At 42.1% G+C, this 16,976-nt stretch overlaps 2 protein-coding genes across 6 annotated transcripts in view; one reads left to right on the top strand and one right to left on the bottom strand.

Moving 5' to 3' along the window:
* Positions 1 to 10,798, bottom strand: part of LOC122547252 (E3 ubiquitin-protein ligase RNF19A) — an 88,866-nt gene extending 78,068 nt beyond the window's left edge. For 2 of the 4 annotated variants that reach the window (XM_043685894.2, XM_087981779.1), the window contains exons 1-2: positions 10,531 to 10,648; positions 10,089 to 10,146 (exon numbers count right to left, since the gene is read on the bottom strand). The gene's annotated coding sequence lies outside the window, so the exon portion shown is untranslated. Of the gene's footprint in view, positions 1 to 10,088; positions 10,147 to 10,530; positions 10,649 to 10,703 lie in introns of those variants that run through there. The other 2 variants (XM_087981780.1, XM_087981781.1) reach the window with 2 other exon arrangements.
* A 137-nt stretch (positions 10,799 to 10,935) lies between these two features.
* Positions 10,936 to 16,976, top strand: part of LOC122539977 (uncharacterized) — a 63,675-nt gene continuing 57,634 nt past the window's right edge. For both annotated transcript variants that reach the window (XM_087981777.1, XM_087981769.1), the window contains exon 1: positions 10,936 to 11,677. In XM_087981777.1, coding sequence (XP_087837903.1) covers positions 11,638 to 11,677 — 40 coding nt within the window. In that variant the 5' untranslated portion in view covers positions 10,936 to 11,637. The remainder of the gene's footprint in view (positions 11,678 to 16,976) is intronic.

Raw genomic sequence — 16,976 nt, 5'->3', positions numbered from 1 at the left:
AGTGATATACATAGGTAGACATGTGAAAAAGTTTTGCAGGTGGAATATATTTTGGGAAAATTATAGGTTTTGGAGTCACATAGAACAGAAACATGGCCTTCAGCCCACCATATATATACTAACCAATAAACACCAAACTACATATTCAATATACCTGCACTTGGTCCAAAGCTGGCAGGAGGAATAGAAGAGCTGATTGTTATTTAAATGGAGGAAGACTGCAGAAAGCTACAGCACAGAGGAATTTGGGAGTCCTCGTATATAAATCTCAAAAGGTTAGCATTCAAGTTCAGCAGATAATAACTTGAGCAAATGGAACATTAATCTATATTTCAAAGTGAATGAAAATGGGGAAGCATCTCTCAAACGAGACAAGGCACTAATCAAACCACAGTTGGAAAAGAGTGAATAATTTTGGGCACCTTATCTAAAGCAAGATTTCCTTCACATTGAAGTCCAAAAAAGGGTTCACTGGGCTGATCTTCAGTGTACGGGGAGGTTCTCTTATGAGGAGAAGTTGACTAGGTTGAGTTGATAATCATTGAAGTTTAGAAGAGTGCAAAGTGATTTTATTGAAATGTACAAAATTTTTACGGGATTTGACAAGATAGATGCAGAGGGGCTGTATCCCCTTATAGTGCAGAAGAGGCCCTTCAGCCCATCAAGTCTGCACCAAACCATCTAGACTTATCTCACTTTCTAGCACTTGTCCCACAGCCCTGAATGTTATGTAATTTCAAGTGCTCATCCATGTACTTTTAAAAGGTGTGAGATTTCCCATCTTTACTACCCTCCCAGGCGTGCATTCCAGATTCCCACCACACTCTAGGTGCAAACTGTTTCCTCAAATCCCCTCGAAACCTCACGCCTTCCACTTGAAAATTATGCCCCTTGTTATTGACCCTTCAACTAAGCGGAGCAGTTGCTTTCTATTCATCCCATCTATGCCCCTCAATCTTTAATACTTTATGTCTGGTTGCTGCCTTCTCTGATCTCAAGAAAACAACAAATCGATGCAGCATCATTTCATAGCTAAAATTTTTCAATGCACACATCTGGTGAATCCCCTCGACACCTTCACCATTACAGTCACATTCTACCTTAGCGTAGTGACCAGAACTGCACACACTACTCCTGCTGTGACCAAAGAAAAGTTTTGTACAGCTCCAATACGACCTCTCTGCTCATATAGTCTATGCCACGACTGACAAAGGCAGGTTTTCTGCATGCCATCCTAACCACCCTATTAACCTGTGCTGCCACCTTCAAGGTTCTGTTAATAACCACCCCAAGATCGCTTTGTTTCTCAGTTTCCTAGTATCCTGCCACTCATCAAGGACTCCCTTGTCTTGTTACTTCTGCCAAAGTGAATCACCTCACATATCAGGATTAAAATCCATCTGCCACTGATCTGCCCATCTGTCCAAACTATTGATATCCTCCTGTAACCTAAGACCTTCTCCCTCTCGATTAACCACCTGACAAATATTCCTGTAATCCACAAGCTTATTTATCATCCCCACAAACATTCTCATCCAAATAGTTCATATATGTCATGAACAATATAGGACCCAGCACTGATCCATGATATGACACTGGCCTTCAGCCACACAAATAGCCTTTGTCTCTAACTATTAAACCCAGTTCAGAACTAATCTCAGAGGAGAGCGTCTCCCAGTTAGGAGCGAGATGAGGAATTTCTTCTCAGAGGGTAGTGAATCGGTGGAACTCTTTTCATTGCAGGGGGCTGTACAGATAAGGTTATTAAGTATAGTCAAGGCTGAGACAGACAGATTTTTAATCTGCATGGGAGTCAAGGGAAAAGACAGGAAAGTGGAATTGAAGATTATCAGATCAGCCATGACCACACTGAATGGCAGAGGACACTGGATGGGCTATATGGCCTACTTGCGCTTCATGGACCTGATTTAATATTAATTACCATTTTATACTATTAGGACAAGATATACATTGATGTCAAAAACTTTTATTTTTAGCACTGATCTGATCAAAGACACCATCATAGACATTTAAACTCCCATTATTCAAGTGGAAGCTGGTAGGTTTATTATAATAATTGAGTCTTTTTTAAAAATAATTTTTATAATTTAACTTCTCTCATCTAACTTGGCACTTTGATTGAGAGACAGGGAGAAAGTACAGGTTGTGATATTGTTGTCAGAATGAAACATATTTTGAAGTGTGAAACCAAATATTTGTTACTTTCAAAGAAACCACCCCAAAAGTAAAAATACCCAGGTTCTCTCTTCCATAGTTATTGCCAACATTGTCCTTTTCAAATTTTAGAGCAGTCCACAATGAACTTCTAGTTAAAGTATTATCTTTCTCTTGTTCCATTAAGTGTCATGGCCAATCAAATAAAATTTAGGTGGTTAAGCCGATGTTGTGTTATCCATTATCATGCAACCAGAACATGACTGAAAACAGCAAGTGACATTGCACAAATAGTTCTCAAAACAATAACTTGCTTTTTAACTATCACAGTTTTTAACAGAACAAAACATCCCCAATGTTATGAAGAGGTGACATCAAATCAGCAAGATGGCTACAGTGGCAAGGGAAATGCTTTGAGATATAATTTTGAGAATGTTTGAAAAAGAAGGGAATACTAAAACTGTAGGGATCTAATGTAGCTTTCCAAAGCAAGATGAAATGAAGAGTCTGTGATGCAATAGGACTATTAGTGCATTTTTGCAGCAGTTTTAATGCAGTAAAAATAATTATATGCACTTGATAGAACTCTCAAAATTTTACATTTAGTCATGTTTAAAAGTGAAACCAGGGATGGACAATAAATGTTGGCCTTTCCAATGACACACAAATCTTTTGAAATTAAAAAAAAGGACACATAGCAGTACAGGTAAATTAAGTAATTGATCAAAATGGAAATTTGTAACGTGAGGTGAGAGCGCGGGGCAATGAAGTCAAGAGAGGGAATTTTAAATCTTAGGGTTTTGGAAGCTAAAGGGACAATCATTAGTGGCCGAATGATGAGTTGTGGAATATCAGCGTTGATATTCAAAATCACTAAATTGTCAATCTGTCTATTGTCATCAGAGAAGTCTATTATCTCGAATCACTCGAGATTAGTTTAGTGCCTCTAATATATTTGCCAGTCAAAAGAACCGTGGACTAGCTACTTCACTTCAATAGAAATAAACACTGTTTGGCATCCACATTCAAGGTTGGAAATCTAGCAACAGCAGAGTAACATGTATTCCAGTACACGCCTTCCCACAATCTGGAAATATTGCTCAATTAACAGCAACTTCCAATTTTTGTAGAGTTCCAAGAATTCAATGTAATTCTAAAATAAACACAACTGACTTTGTGCTTGGTACAGGAACAAATTTTAAAAATTGTGCTATTGAAATTCAACCAATTTTTATTGACTGAAAAGATCAGCAAGCTAATTACTTCTCACAGAATGTACTATTGCTAAGCTGGCAAATGTCTTTCAATCTATTTTTGTGATATTGTGTGATTTTTATTTTTGTGACAGGTAGTATAGAGAAAGGCTGGCATGTTAAGTGAAAAGAATTGGCAGATGGAATATAATGTGGGAAAATGAGAGATCATGCACTTTGAGAGGGAGAATAGAAGTGCTGAGTATTATCTAAAGGGGAAAGACTGCAGAAAGTGGTCTTAGGTTTGAGTCCAAGAATCATAAAGATCTAGCATCCAAGTTCAGTCACTGGAGCGTAGGAGATTGAAAGGTGACTTTGAGGTTTATAAAATCATGAGGGGCATAGATATTGTCAATAACAAGAGTCTTTTCCCTCGAGTGGGTGAGTAAAAAACTAGGGAGTATATTTTTAAGCTGAGAGGAGAAAGACTTAAAAGAATCATGAGGGGCAACTTTTTTTTTTTACAGAGTGGTTCATATATGGAATGAACTGCCAGAGAAAGTGGTGGATGCAGGTACAATCACAATGTTGAAAAGGCATTTGAATAAGTTTATGAATAAGAAAGGTTGGAGGGATGTAAGCCAATTGCAGGCAGATGGGACTAGTTTAGTATGGGAACATGTTCGGCATGGACTAGTTGGTCTTGTTTCCACACCGAAAGCCTCTATGTAAAAAACACAGGCAAATGTCCAGTTCCCATCATGAAACACAGTCTGCACTTCCTCATAGGCTGAAAACCCTTTGCTGTAGCTTGGAAATATGTGTGTTTTCCCACAGTTTGTACATGAAGTCATGACACCACGCAGATCTGCATCAATGTGTCATGCTGTTTTTTTTTAAATCTCAAAATAAAGTGTTCAAGAGTTCACTGACACAGTTGTGAGATATTATTAAACAATCTGATTGCACCATGCCCATGACATCGAAAGTATCTATGGATTTAATGCCTTTAACATAATAAAACATCCTAAGGCACATGAATGCAGTATTATGAAGAAGAGCATGAAACCCAGCCACATAAAGAAATGTGGCAGATTGGTCATAAGCTTGACCATAGGGGTAGGTTTTAAAGAGTGGTTTAAAGGAACAAAGTTATGTGGAGAGGTAAGGAGGTGTAAGAAAGGTATTCCAGAGCTTGGGGCCTGGGTAACTGAAGACCTGGCCACCAATTGTAGAGCAATTAAAAACAGGAATACAAAATAAGTCAGAACTAAAAGAATGCCAGTGGAGATTTCAGAAATAGGAATGAGCAGGGAAACAGAAGAATTTGAAAATCAAAGTGAATTTTAAAATCAAGATGTTGTTTCATTAAGAGCTAAATGCAGATCAGTATGCACTGATACATTTTTCTTAGGGCACGGTTGTTACTGCATGGTAGCACTACATAGCTAAGAGTTGAAAGAAGAGTTTAGATTAGAGTGGTGCTGGAAAAGCACAGCAGGTCAGGCAGCATCAGAGGAGCAGGAAAATTGACGCTTCGGGCAAAAGCCCTTCATCAGGAAGGGAGGCAGAGAGCCTCCAGGGTGGAGAGATAAGTGGGGAGGTGGGGGCGTGGGTGGGCAGGCTGGGGAGAAGATAGCAAAGAGTACAATAAGTGAATGGAGGTGGGGATGGAGGTGATCGGTCAGAGGGGAGGGTGGAGCGAATATGTGGGAAGGGAGATTGGCAGGTAGGACAGGTCATGAGGTTAGTGCTGAGCTGGAAGGTTGGAACTGGGGTAAGGTGCGGGGAAGGGGAAATGAGGAAACTGGTGAAGTCCACAGTGATGCCCTGGGGTTGAAGTGCTCCAAGGCGGCAGATGGCAGCAAACGTGGTGCCACTGCTTAAGAAGAGCAGTAAAGACAAGCCAGGGAACAATAGACTGGTGAGCCTGACCTCGGTGGTGGGCAAGAAGTTGGAGGGAATCCTGAGGGACAGGATGTACATGTATTTCGAAAGGCAAGGACTGATTCAGGATAGTCAACATGGCTTTCTGTGTGGGAAATCATGTCTCACAAACTTGACTGAGTTTTTGGAAGAAGTAACAAAGAAGATTGATGAGGGCAGAGCAGTAGATGTGATCTACATAGACTTCAGTAAGGCGTTCGACAAGGTTCCCCATGGGAAACTGATTAGCAAGGTTCGATCTCACGGAATACAGGGAGAACTAGCCATTTGGCTACAGAACTGGCTCAAAGGTAGAAGGCAGAGGGTGGTGGTGGAAGGTTGTTTTTCAGACTGGAGGCCTGTAACTAGTGGAGTGCCACAAGGATCAGTGATGGGCCCGCTGCTTTTTGTCATTAACATAAATGATTTGGATGCGAGCATAAGAGGTACGGTTAGTAAGTTTGCAGATGACACCAAAATTGGAGGTGTAGTGGATAGCGAAGAGGGTTACCTCAGATTACAACAGGATCTGGACCAGATGGGCCAATGGGCTGAGAAGTGGCAGATGGAGTTTAATTCAGATAAATGCGAGGTGCTGCATTTTGGGAAAGCAAATCTTAGCAGGTCTTATACACTTAATGGTAAGGTCCTAGGCAGTGTTGCTGAACAAAGAGACCTTGGAGTGCAGGTTCATAGCTCCTTGAAAGTGGAATCGCAGGTAGATAGGATAGTGGCATCTGGTATGCTTTCCTTTACTGGTCAGAGTATTGAGTACAGGAGTTGGGAGGTCATGTTGCAACTGTACAGGGCATTGGTTACGCCACTGTTGGAATATTGCGTGCAATTCTGGTCTCCTTCCTATCGGAAAGATGTTGTGAAACTTGAAAGGGTTCAGAAAAGATTTACAAGGATGTTGCCAAGGTTGGAGGATCTGAGCTACAGGGAGAGGCTGAACAGGCTGGGGCTGTTTTCCCTGGAGAATCGGAGGCTGAGGGGTGACCTTATAAAGGTTTAAAAAATTGAGGGGCATGGATAGGATAAATAGACAAAATCTTTTCCCTGGGGTCAGGAGTCCAGAACTAGAGGGCAGAGGTTTGGGTGAGAGGAGAAAGATATAAAAGAGATCTAAGGGTCAACGTTTTCACGCAGAGGGTAGTACGTGTATGGAATGAGCTGCCAAAGGATGTGGTGGAGGCTTGTACAATTGCAATATTTAAGAGGCATTTGGATGGGTATATGAAAAGGAAAGGTTTGGAAGGATATGGGCCGGGTGCTGACAGGTGGGACTAGATTGGGTTGGGATATCTGGTCGGCATGGATGGGTTGGACCGAAGGGTCTGTTTCCCTGCTGTACATCTCTATGATTCTTATCAGCCCTCTGCAATAAAGAATTGTGTGGATTCACTGTCCTTTGAGGAAAGAAATTATTCTTCATCTGCATCATAAATGGGCAACCCCTTATTCTGGCATTATGCCCTCTGCTCTGAAACTCTCCCCAAAGGGAAACAACTTTTTTGCATCTATTCTGTCGAGTCCCCTGTGAATCTTGTATTTCAATAAGGTGTCTCAATCTTCTAAATTCTATGAGGCGTTCTTCCTCCAGGCATCGGGTGGTGAGGGAGCAGCTATGGAGGTGGCCCAGGACCTGCATGTCCTCAGCAGAGTCGGAGGGGGAGTTGAAATGTTGGGCCACGGGGCAGTGGGGTTGATCGTTGCGGGTGTCCCGGAGATGTTCCCTGAAGCGCTTTGCGAGGAGGCATCCAGTCTCTTTAATGTAGAGGAGACTGCATCGGGAGCAACGGATACAATAAATGATATTGGTGAATGTCATTTGCTGGAGAGTTGAAAGAGCTCTAGTTTAGTTTGGCATTCAGTTGGGTTGAATATTAAGGATTCTGCCAAATTATTCAGCACATTTGGAATAATGTTGCTGGCAAATTTGCACTTGGTAGTAGTTATTTGTCTTAGAATAAAAGTATAAAAAGAGGACTCCATTTTATCTTCTACGTTTAGTTTAATCTCTGCATATCTTTAATTTATACTAAGGTGTTCTGAAATGCAATAAATACAAAAACACATATCTATCTTAAATGAAATATCAGGATAATGATGTTTTCTTCTTTATTAAACAGGCAACCAAAAGAGGTGTGGAGGGATTGTCTTGTGAGGAGAGACTGCGTAGTTTGGACTTGTACTGATTGGAATTTAGAAGATTGAGACACCTTATTGAAATACAAGATTCACAGGGGACTCGACAGAATAGATGCAAAAAAGTTGTTTCCCTTTGGGGAGAGTTTCAGAGCAGAGGGCATAATGCCAGAATAAGGGGTTGCCCATTTATGATGCAGATGAAGAATAATTTCTTCCCTCAAAGGACAGTGAATCCACACAATTCTTTATTGCAGAGGGCTGAAATGGGTTGTGAAGTACATTCAAGGCTCAGACAGGTCTTTAATTAGTAAGGGAACCAAGGGTTATGGAGATATGGCGAGCATGTGAAGTTGAGGATTACTGGATCTGCCATTGACTCTATGAATGACTGTGCAGGCTGGATGGGCTGAATGGCCTACTTTTGTTCTTACTTCTTATCACACAACATGATTGTAATTGACACATCTGAAGTGGCAGCCATGTTTTAACATTTTCATGCAAATCATGAATTTAAGGTCAAAACTTTCATGGTATGTAGTAATTCCATGACTTCTTACTGCCACTTTGTGTTAGAGAACAAACCCTGATAAACAGCTCTGATTGAACCAAACTTTCCAACTTTAGTCTTTCAAGGATCTGCAAATTCCCACAGCATTCTTGTATTGCCAAAAGAATCAAGTGAAATGCAATGGTAGGAATGTGACATTTCTGCCTTATACCATTTAAATTGTGAAGAATGGCAGCAGTAGTTAAAAACATTGCCCTTACAACCTGGAGCTATGTTCAAAGGAATCACAGCTATAACATCAAAGTGAAGTACAAAGTGCTTACAAGTCCATCATTTACTTACAACAATTAAAAATAATGCTTCAGATGTATGATATATTAAAATCAGGTTAATTGCATATTTCCAACTGAAATGTAACTGCATTCGTAACAGCATACAACCTACTTCATGAACAAAGTCACTGACAACAGGATCATGCCAACCATCCAAATGCACCTTAAACACTTCAAAAAACACAAAGTGACAGTTAAGTGTCTTTTTATTGCTGCAAGTGGTCATACAAAACACATACTATTAAAAAATACACTGCTCAACACGTAACACATAACTTCAATGTGTAAAGGTCCATCAAGTTTTATTTTAAAGGGTTTTAAAATGGCCACAGTGTTTTTTCATTCCCCTAGAGTTGGGTTGAAAAAAAAAGAGGAAGAAGCGAGAGGAAAAATATGAAAAGAATAAAAAGGAGAAGCAAACATAGTCTGATATGCAAGAAAGGATTAAAACTCTAGGAGGAAAAGACAGGTTTTCAGAATGTTTTCCAATTTAAATAAAGTGGAGAAGGATAAGTAATCAGAGCAGATTAAACACCAATTTAAAATTAAATAAACTAAGAGGAGATGGAGGAGAAGAAATAGTGGAAGAAAAAAAAAGTCAGTCCCTACAGGTGATAGGTGAACTGTTGGATGGGCAAAGGCATATTGTGGGGCCATGAAACAGGAAAAGAATCCTAAGAATGCACATAGCCTGCAAATTACAGAACTATAACAAAATTTTAGTCGTTCAAAAGTTTTTGGCACTGAGAGTATGATATTCTGTCATTCACCATGCAATGTGTTGGATGGGTGGAAAATCAACAGAGGCTTGACAGCTTCAGAGAAAACTAACCCAACAGCTGAGAAACTGGTGGTGCACAAGAGGCTTTGTTACAGAGATACAAAAAGATCAGCTGTCAGCAACAATACAATATGATTTTTCACAAGTATTGTTCCAAACCTCATCAGCAGACCTGTCCAGCAGGTTTCTAATTCTGGAAGAAACCAGGAACCTAATAATTAAGAGTTGAGAGTGTGGTGCTGGAAAAGCACAGCAAGTCAGAAGCATCTGAGGAGCAGGAGAATCGATGTTTCAGGCAAAAACCCTTCATCAGGATGAAGGGCTTATGCCCAAAATATCGATGCTTCTGCTCCTTGGATGCTGGCTGACCTGATGTGCTTTTCCAGCACCACACTATCGATTCTGATCTCCAACACCTGCAGTCCTCACTTTCCCCCATTTAATAATTAAGAACTATGGAACAGTAAGATTTACATTTTTCCAATCCTATACCCATTAGGAGGTTTCTATTACCACCATGCCTAAACAATTGGGCTTCAGGATCTATTGACAGCTGTAAAAAAAATCCTTTAATAAGGCTTTGTTTTCTGATTTTACTGGAAAATAGCACACACAACTTGTTGGACAAAATGAAACAGCAGTGAACCTCCTTCAACAATATGCACAAAGTCTTTGGTGACTTAAACATCATTTTTCAGATTCCTCTTCTCATGACATCTTCAACAGCACAGTCAATCAAGAACTTGAAATAATCACAATCTGCCTGCATTAAGCACTTGGAAACACATTTGGTTACAAAGTACAAAGCAGCTGCTGCCCATAAACCTTTATTCCCACTGTTACATGTTTATTGCTGTTTTCTAAAAAAATGCATTTTAACTTCATAATTACTACCTGTATCAATCCTTCACTTTTACATTAATGCATTACTTTAAATAAACTAGGAGGAAGGAGAGGTCACTTTGCACAGTGAAAGATGATATACAGCAGACAGCAAAAGAAAATCAAATGTCAGTTTGTACCTCTGGCATCAGTTCAGAATGCAGCAAGGGCACTGGAGACTGTCATTAGATTGCTTTCCTGGAATAAAACATCATCAATAAGAACAATTCACTGATAGAATATTTTCATAACACTCAATAATAGGAAACATGCAGAAATCTAAACCTTCATAACTGAAATTAGTAATATCCAACAGAAGTTAGGTCGAATCAGATATTTTAGAACCCAATGTTTTGCAGCATTTTACGCATCTACAGAAGACCTGAAACTCGACACTAGTGGGGACAGACCAGATCCAAGTGGATGGCATATATCCAACTATTTGTTTTAAAAAAAAACCTTGCTATATTCCTTCTCGTTCGTCCATCAAATCAAAGATTACACCCGTAATACCAGAGTAAAACTGATGAAGCTTCACTTCGGCACAATCTGGGAGCAGAAAGAAAAAAAAAGATACATTACCCCCCAAATTATTAGGGGAGTAGAAACTGCAGCCACACAAACCCTTTGGACACAGAAAGGGGCTTGGCTCTTCAGGCTCTGAGCTGTGCTACACCATGATGTACTCGCGAGTCTGGAGCAGTGCGGTGTCAAGCTGCAACGTGCGGGCCTGGTCACCTGAGTCGGACACTCACCCCCAACACGCCCTGTGCTCTACCTCCTTTTCTCTCTCTCTCTGTGTGTGTTATCTCCCCCTCAGTTAGCAGAAGCTCCCGATCCTGCAGCAGCTGATCCACCTTCCGCGCAACGTCATCACAACATGCGCACCGTCTTACGTCATCGCGCTCCGTGTAAACATTGCGTCCTCTGACGGGGTTCCCTTCACGACCGAAACGCCCCCTCTTCCCCCACCCCCGCCCCAATCACCCTCACACATACCCACCTCCACGAGAGGAGGGGATGTGACAAAACTGAAAAAAAGAAAAATCCCAATTTCCACGGTGTATTTTTTGGTTCCGCACTAACTGATTTCATTCGTTTATATTTTTCAAAGAAAGATCACGTTCGTCGGCCGGGGCGGCGCATTGCATTCTGGTAATCGCAGTCTTACGGACGGGTCACCCGCGGCTCGTATTAACCGACCATTGGAAAGTATCGACGGGAGGATTATTCCTTGTGTTTGCGGCGAGGGTTCGATCTTTCCCTCCTCCAGACCCCGCGGGACAGGTCTATCATTCGGGTCCTGACGACGCGATCGCAAGACTACATTACCCACAAGGCCGTTCGCGTCGCAACGGGCAGTGGCCCGTCGTTGGCGTCACGGACCGGGATGAGACGTGCGTCCTGACGTTACCACGACTGGCGCATGTGCGCGATGAGGTCATCGGGGAGCGTGCTGATGGGGGTGGGGGAGTGAGAAAGACAGAGGGAGGAAGCGCTGCTGTTGGGTTTCCTTCCTGGACTCGCTCTCCTTGGGACTGGTGTTTTATTAATGGCTGTTAGTTTAAAACAGGAAGTAAATGAAATTGAAACGCAACTTTTAAAAAAAAATTAAATGAGTATTAAATGCATCTGGATGTTGCTTTTTAACTCCGCACGTTTTGGGGCAAAGTTAAGCTGAAGTGAAAAATGCCCAGAAGGAAACAGTCCAATCCTCAACCTGTGAAAAGTAAGTAGTCATTTGCAGTCTGTATAAATGAGGAAAAGCGAAGTGGGAGTTGGGGCTTCCTCTCCAGTTTCTGGTAAACTTGATTTCTCTCACTTGATCTCAACTCAAGATTCGTTTGATTAAACAGAAATAAAAAAGTCTTAACTGGTGTTTATTGACTCCGTTGTGATGGGAATTAGGAGGAAATGCTATCACTTTTGAATGTTGGTTTCAAGTGGTGCAGTCTGCAGCTCTTTTTGTGTCACTTTCTGCAAGTGGTGGCAGAGGCCTGTGATGCCTGAGTTGGAAACTGAGGTGGCAGAGTTAAAATTGGATTGGCTAAAGTAATTTGATGACACCTGATATTGGTGCAGTTTATTGAGTGGAATCTTTAATTTTGATCATGCCATTTTGTAAAGGAGAATTGAAAAATCATTTCTCCTGTACAAAATGAATGACAATCCAAGATGCAAGATTTGGCTGTGGAAATGGACAGAAAGGTTAATTCTGTATGATTAGAGGGGAGAAAGTGAGGACTGCAGATGCTGGAGATCAGAGCTGAAAATGTGTTGCTGGAAAAGCGCAGCAGGTCAGGCAGCATCCAAGGAACAGGAGAATCGACGTTTCGGGCATAAGCCCTTCTTCAGGAATGATTAGAGAGGAGGCAGTTTCACTTTGTCCGATTGAGTTATGGCTGTGTGGCCAATGTTCTGGTGGTAAGAGTAGGGGAGGAGTATGGGTTACAGAAAGAAGTGGAAAGCAGATTTTAAGGGTGTTGAAAAGTATGTAACCTTGTCTGAAATAGCTAAAACCAGATGATATGAGCCCATTTTGGAATTGAAGGAGAGACTAGTAATTTTCAATTTGCTGTACTGGTGGCCAATGCGAAGAGAAAAATGGATCGATAGACAGTGGTTCAGATCAAAATGTGAAATTCCTGAGGTCTGTATATATTTTGAGTTTATAAAGGTGCTGAGAAGGACACTGAAAAAACGGAGTCAAGCTGACCAAGTCCTGTCCTGGATAATGGTTTTAATATTAGGGTGGATATGAATGATGTTACAGAGATTGGAGGATGTAATCCAGATGATGTGTAGAATGTAGGGTTTGCTTCGATTTCGATCAAAGGGGTTCCAAGGCCAGAGTCAAAAAACAGGTTATTGTACCTGCTTACCATCTTAAATAATGAGAGAAAATGTTGGGGATACTCAATAGGTGTGACAGTTTCTCTCTCCATAGATACATAGCTCAAATTTCTATTATCTGTTTCTGACACTGCAGATGCTGCCTGACCAGTTGAGCACTTTCAACATTTCCTGTTTTCATTCCAACATCACAGTTTCTGCTTTGCTTCCAGTGAATAGCTAGGGTTCGCACTGGAATTAGGAGCAAATTAATTTTATTTTGTTTTTTGTCATGGGATATGGACGCTGCTAGCTTTGTGAGCATTTAATGTCCTCCCCTGATTGCCCTGGGGAAGGTAGTGATGAGCTACCTTCTTAAACATTACTATCCTTTGAATGGAGGGAAGCCCACAATCTTGTTTCTAAAGAGATGCTGTACACTGCAGCCTCTCTACATCTGTGGGTAGATGGGAATGCCAAATCAATCAATCTACTTTTTCTTGGATGATGTCAAGCTTCTTGAGTATTGTTGGAGCTACATTTATCCAGGCTGGTGAAGAGTATTCTGTCACAACATTTGACCTTACAATCAAAGGAATATAATTGTTGAAGCAGTTGAAGCTGATTGGGCCTAGGACAATACCCAGAGGATCTTCGGCAATGATGTTCTTGGACTGAGATGACACGTCTCCAACAAACACAAGCGTCTTTTTTTGTTTGTTAGGAATGACAACATCCAGCAGAGATTTTTCCACTTAGACTGCAGTTTTGCTGGGACTGCTTGATGTCAGATAGTATTGTCAAGGGTAGTAATGCTCAGCTCTATATCCATGCATGAACCAAGATTGTAATGAGGCATGGAGGCAGGTTGCCTTGGCAGAACTGGAAGATGTCACATTCCTGATGAAAGGCTTATGCCCGAAACGTCGACTGTCTTGCTCCTCAGCTGCTGCCTGACCTGCTGTGCTTTTTCTGATCTCCAACATCTGTAGTCCTCACTTTCTGCCTTGACATAACCCAAACTGAATGTCAGTGAGTAGCATATTCCTTTGCAAGTGCTACTTGACAGCATTGCTGATAACCCCTTTTCATCATGGTGCTAATGATGAAGAAAAGATTGAGAGTGGTAATTGGCCAGTTGAATTTGACCAGGTTTTTGTGCACAGGAAATGCTGAGTAACCTCCTACACTGTCTAGTTGATTCTAGTGTTGTAACTGTGTTCTTGGGCAGCTTGGCTAGGTGTGGCCAGTTCCTGGAGCACACATCTTCAGTACTATTATTGGAATGTTGTCAGGGCCTGTTACCTTGGCAGTATCCAGTGCCTTCAGCTGATTCTTGATATCATGTGGAATGAATTGAATTGGCTGAAGATTAGCATCTGTGATACTTGGGACCACTGAACCTATTGAAACCCAAAATTCTGAGGAGGCTTGATAAGAGAACTAGAAACCTGAGAGTGTCTGTCTCACATTGAAGATGGTAATGCAGACCATTTGTTCTAAAAATTGTTCATCTCTGGAATTTCCTTCAGTGAGCAGTGGAGGCGAGATTATTGAAAATATTCAAGATAGAATTGGACAGATTTTTGCTCTATAAGTGAGTTGAAGGTTACAAAGAGTCAGAGACAAGTATATCGGGGAAGCAGACCCTTCAGTCCACTTCGTCCATGTTGACCAGATGATCCCAACCTAATTTAGTCCCATTTGCCAGCAGTTGGCCTCATAAACCCATCCAGATGCCTTTTAAATGTTGCAATTGTACTAGCCTCCTCCACTGCCTCTGGCAGCTCATTCCATACACGCACCACCCTCTACGTGAAGTAGTTGCCCCTTAGGTCCCTTTTGTAGTGTTCCCCTCTCAACCTAAACCCATGCCCTCGAGTTCTGGGAACCACCACCGCACTCCATGTGTATTCCATGAGATCTAACCTTGCTAACCAGTCTTCCATGGGGAACCTTGTCGAATGCCTTACTGAAGTCCATATGGATCATGTTCATTGCTCTGTCCTCATCAATCCTTTTTGTTAATTCTTCAAAAAACTAAATTAAGTTTGTGAGACATAATTTCCCATGTACAAAGCCATGTTGGCTATCCATAATCAGTCCTTGCCTTTCCAAATACATGCAAGTCCTGTCCTTCAGGATTCCCTCCAACAACTTGCCCATTACCAATGGCAGGAAAGTATAGGTAAGGCCATAGTTAAATCAGACACCATCTTTTGAATGGCAGAACAATCAACAAGGTTCCTCATGGTACATTAGTTAGCAAGATTAGATCTCATGGAATACAGGGAGAACTGGCCGTTTGGATACAGAACTGGCATGAAGGTAGAAGACAGAGGGGGGTGATAGAGGGTTGCTTTTCAGACTGGAGGCCTGTGACCAGTGGAGTGCCACAAGGATCGGTGCTAGGCCCACTGCTTTTTGTCACTTATCTAAATGATTTGGATGTGAACATTAGAGGTATGGTTAGTAAGTTTGCAGATGACACCAAAATTAGAGGTGTAGTGGACAGCGAAGAAGGTTACCTCAGATTACAAAGGGATCTTGATCAGATGGGTCAATGGGTCGAGGAGTGGCAGCTGGGGTTTAATTTAGATAAATGCTGTATTTTGAATAGGCAAATCAGGGCAGGACTTACACACAGGTCCTGAGAAGTGTCGCTGAACAACGAGACCTTGGATTGCAGGTTCATAGTTCCTTGAAAGTGAAGTCGCAGGTATATAGGATAGTGAAGAAGGTGTTTGGTATGCTTGTCTCTATTGGTCAGTGTGTTGAGTATAGGAGCTGGGAGGAGATGTTGCAGCCATACAGGATGTTGGTTAGGTCGTTGTTGGAATACTTCATTCAATTCTTGGCCTCCCTCCTTCAGAAAGGATGTTGTGAAACTTGAAAGGGTTGGGAAAAGACTTACAAGGATGTTGCCAGAGTCGGAGGGTTTGAACTATTGGGAGAAGCTGCATGGACTGGGGCTGTCTTCCCTGGAGTGTCAGAATGCTGAGGCATGTCCTTGTAACTGTAGCTTCCTACTGTCTTTCTATTTAAAAAAAAAATTCTAATTTGTGAGAATCGCATCTCTAACTGGGTTTTGAAGCAAGTTTTAGACAAAACCATGCTTGATGTCCTTTGAAAGATGTGATGCTAGTTTTCCACCTGTTTCAAAGGCCTTTTTCTGTGATGAGGAAGATTCCAGTTTTAATCTGCAGTTTTTAGAGATACCTGATCTCAATAATGACCAGTAGTCAGGCATTACAATTCATTGCGGTGCCTTTAGTGTAACGTGGAGAGGAGTCGAATTGCCCAAACTTTGTAATTTGGATCTCAGCCCATGATCTCTGGCAGTACAGCTGTACAGGCTGAGAGGGGCTAGGACTGCCCTTAGATGTGCTCTCCTTTATATTTGAATAGCCTCAAAGCCACTTGCTTCTTCCTTTCCCGCCAACCCAACCAATACCCTTCCACTGACACCCTCCTTCGACTGACTGAACTGGTCCTTACTCTGAACAATTTCTTTTTCCAATCCTCCCACTTCCTCCAAACCAAAGGAGTAGCCATGGGCACCCGCATGGGCCCCAGCTATGCCTGCCTCTTCGCCGGACATGTGGAACAGTCCATCTTCCGCAGCTACGTTGGCACCACCCCCAACCTTTTCCTCTGCTACATGGATGACTGTATCGGCGCTACCTCGTGCTCCCACGAGGAGGTTGAACAGTTCATCCACTTTACTAACACCTTCCACCCTGACCTCAAATTTACCTGGACCGTCTCAGACTCCTCCCTCCCCTTCCTAGGCTTCTCCATTTCTATCTCGGGCGACTGACTCAACATGGGCATTTACTATAAACCGACCGACTCCCACAGCTACCTAGACTACACCACCTCCCACCCTGCGCCCTGTAAAAACGCCATCCCATATTCCCAATTCCTTCACCTCCGCCGCATCTACTCCCAGGAGGACCAATTCCAATTCCAATTCCAATTCCAATACCGTACAACCCAGATGGCCTCCTTCTTCAAACACCGCAATTTCCCCTCAGACGTGGTTGACGATGCTCTCCACTGCATCTCCTCCAATTCCCGTTCCTCTGCCCTTGAACCCCGCCCCTCCAATCGCCACCAGGACAGAACCCCACTGGTCCTCACCTACCACCCCACCAACCTCCAGATACATCGTATCATCCTTCGTCATTTCCGCC

The sequence above is a fragment of the Chiloscyllium plagiosum genome, unplaced genomic scaffold (assembly GCF_037043375.1).
Source record: "Chiloscyllium plagiosum isolate Xiang-an unplaced genomic scaffold, Cpla_swu_hap1 HiC_scaffold_3, whole genome shotgun sequence".
Taxonomy (NCBI): domain Eukaryota; kingdom Metazoa; phylum Chordata; class Chondrichthyes; order Orectolobiformes; family Hemiscylliidae; genus Chiloscyllium; species Chiloscyllium plagiosum.
The sequence above is the reverse complement of the archived record's forward strand: the minus strand, read 5'-3'. Positions and strand labels throughout refer to the sequence as shown.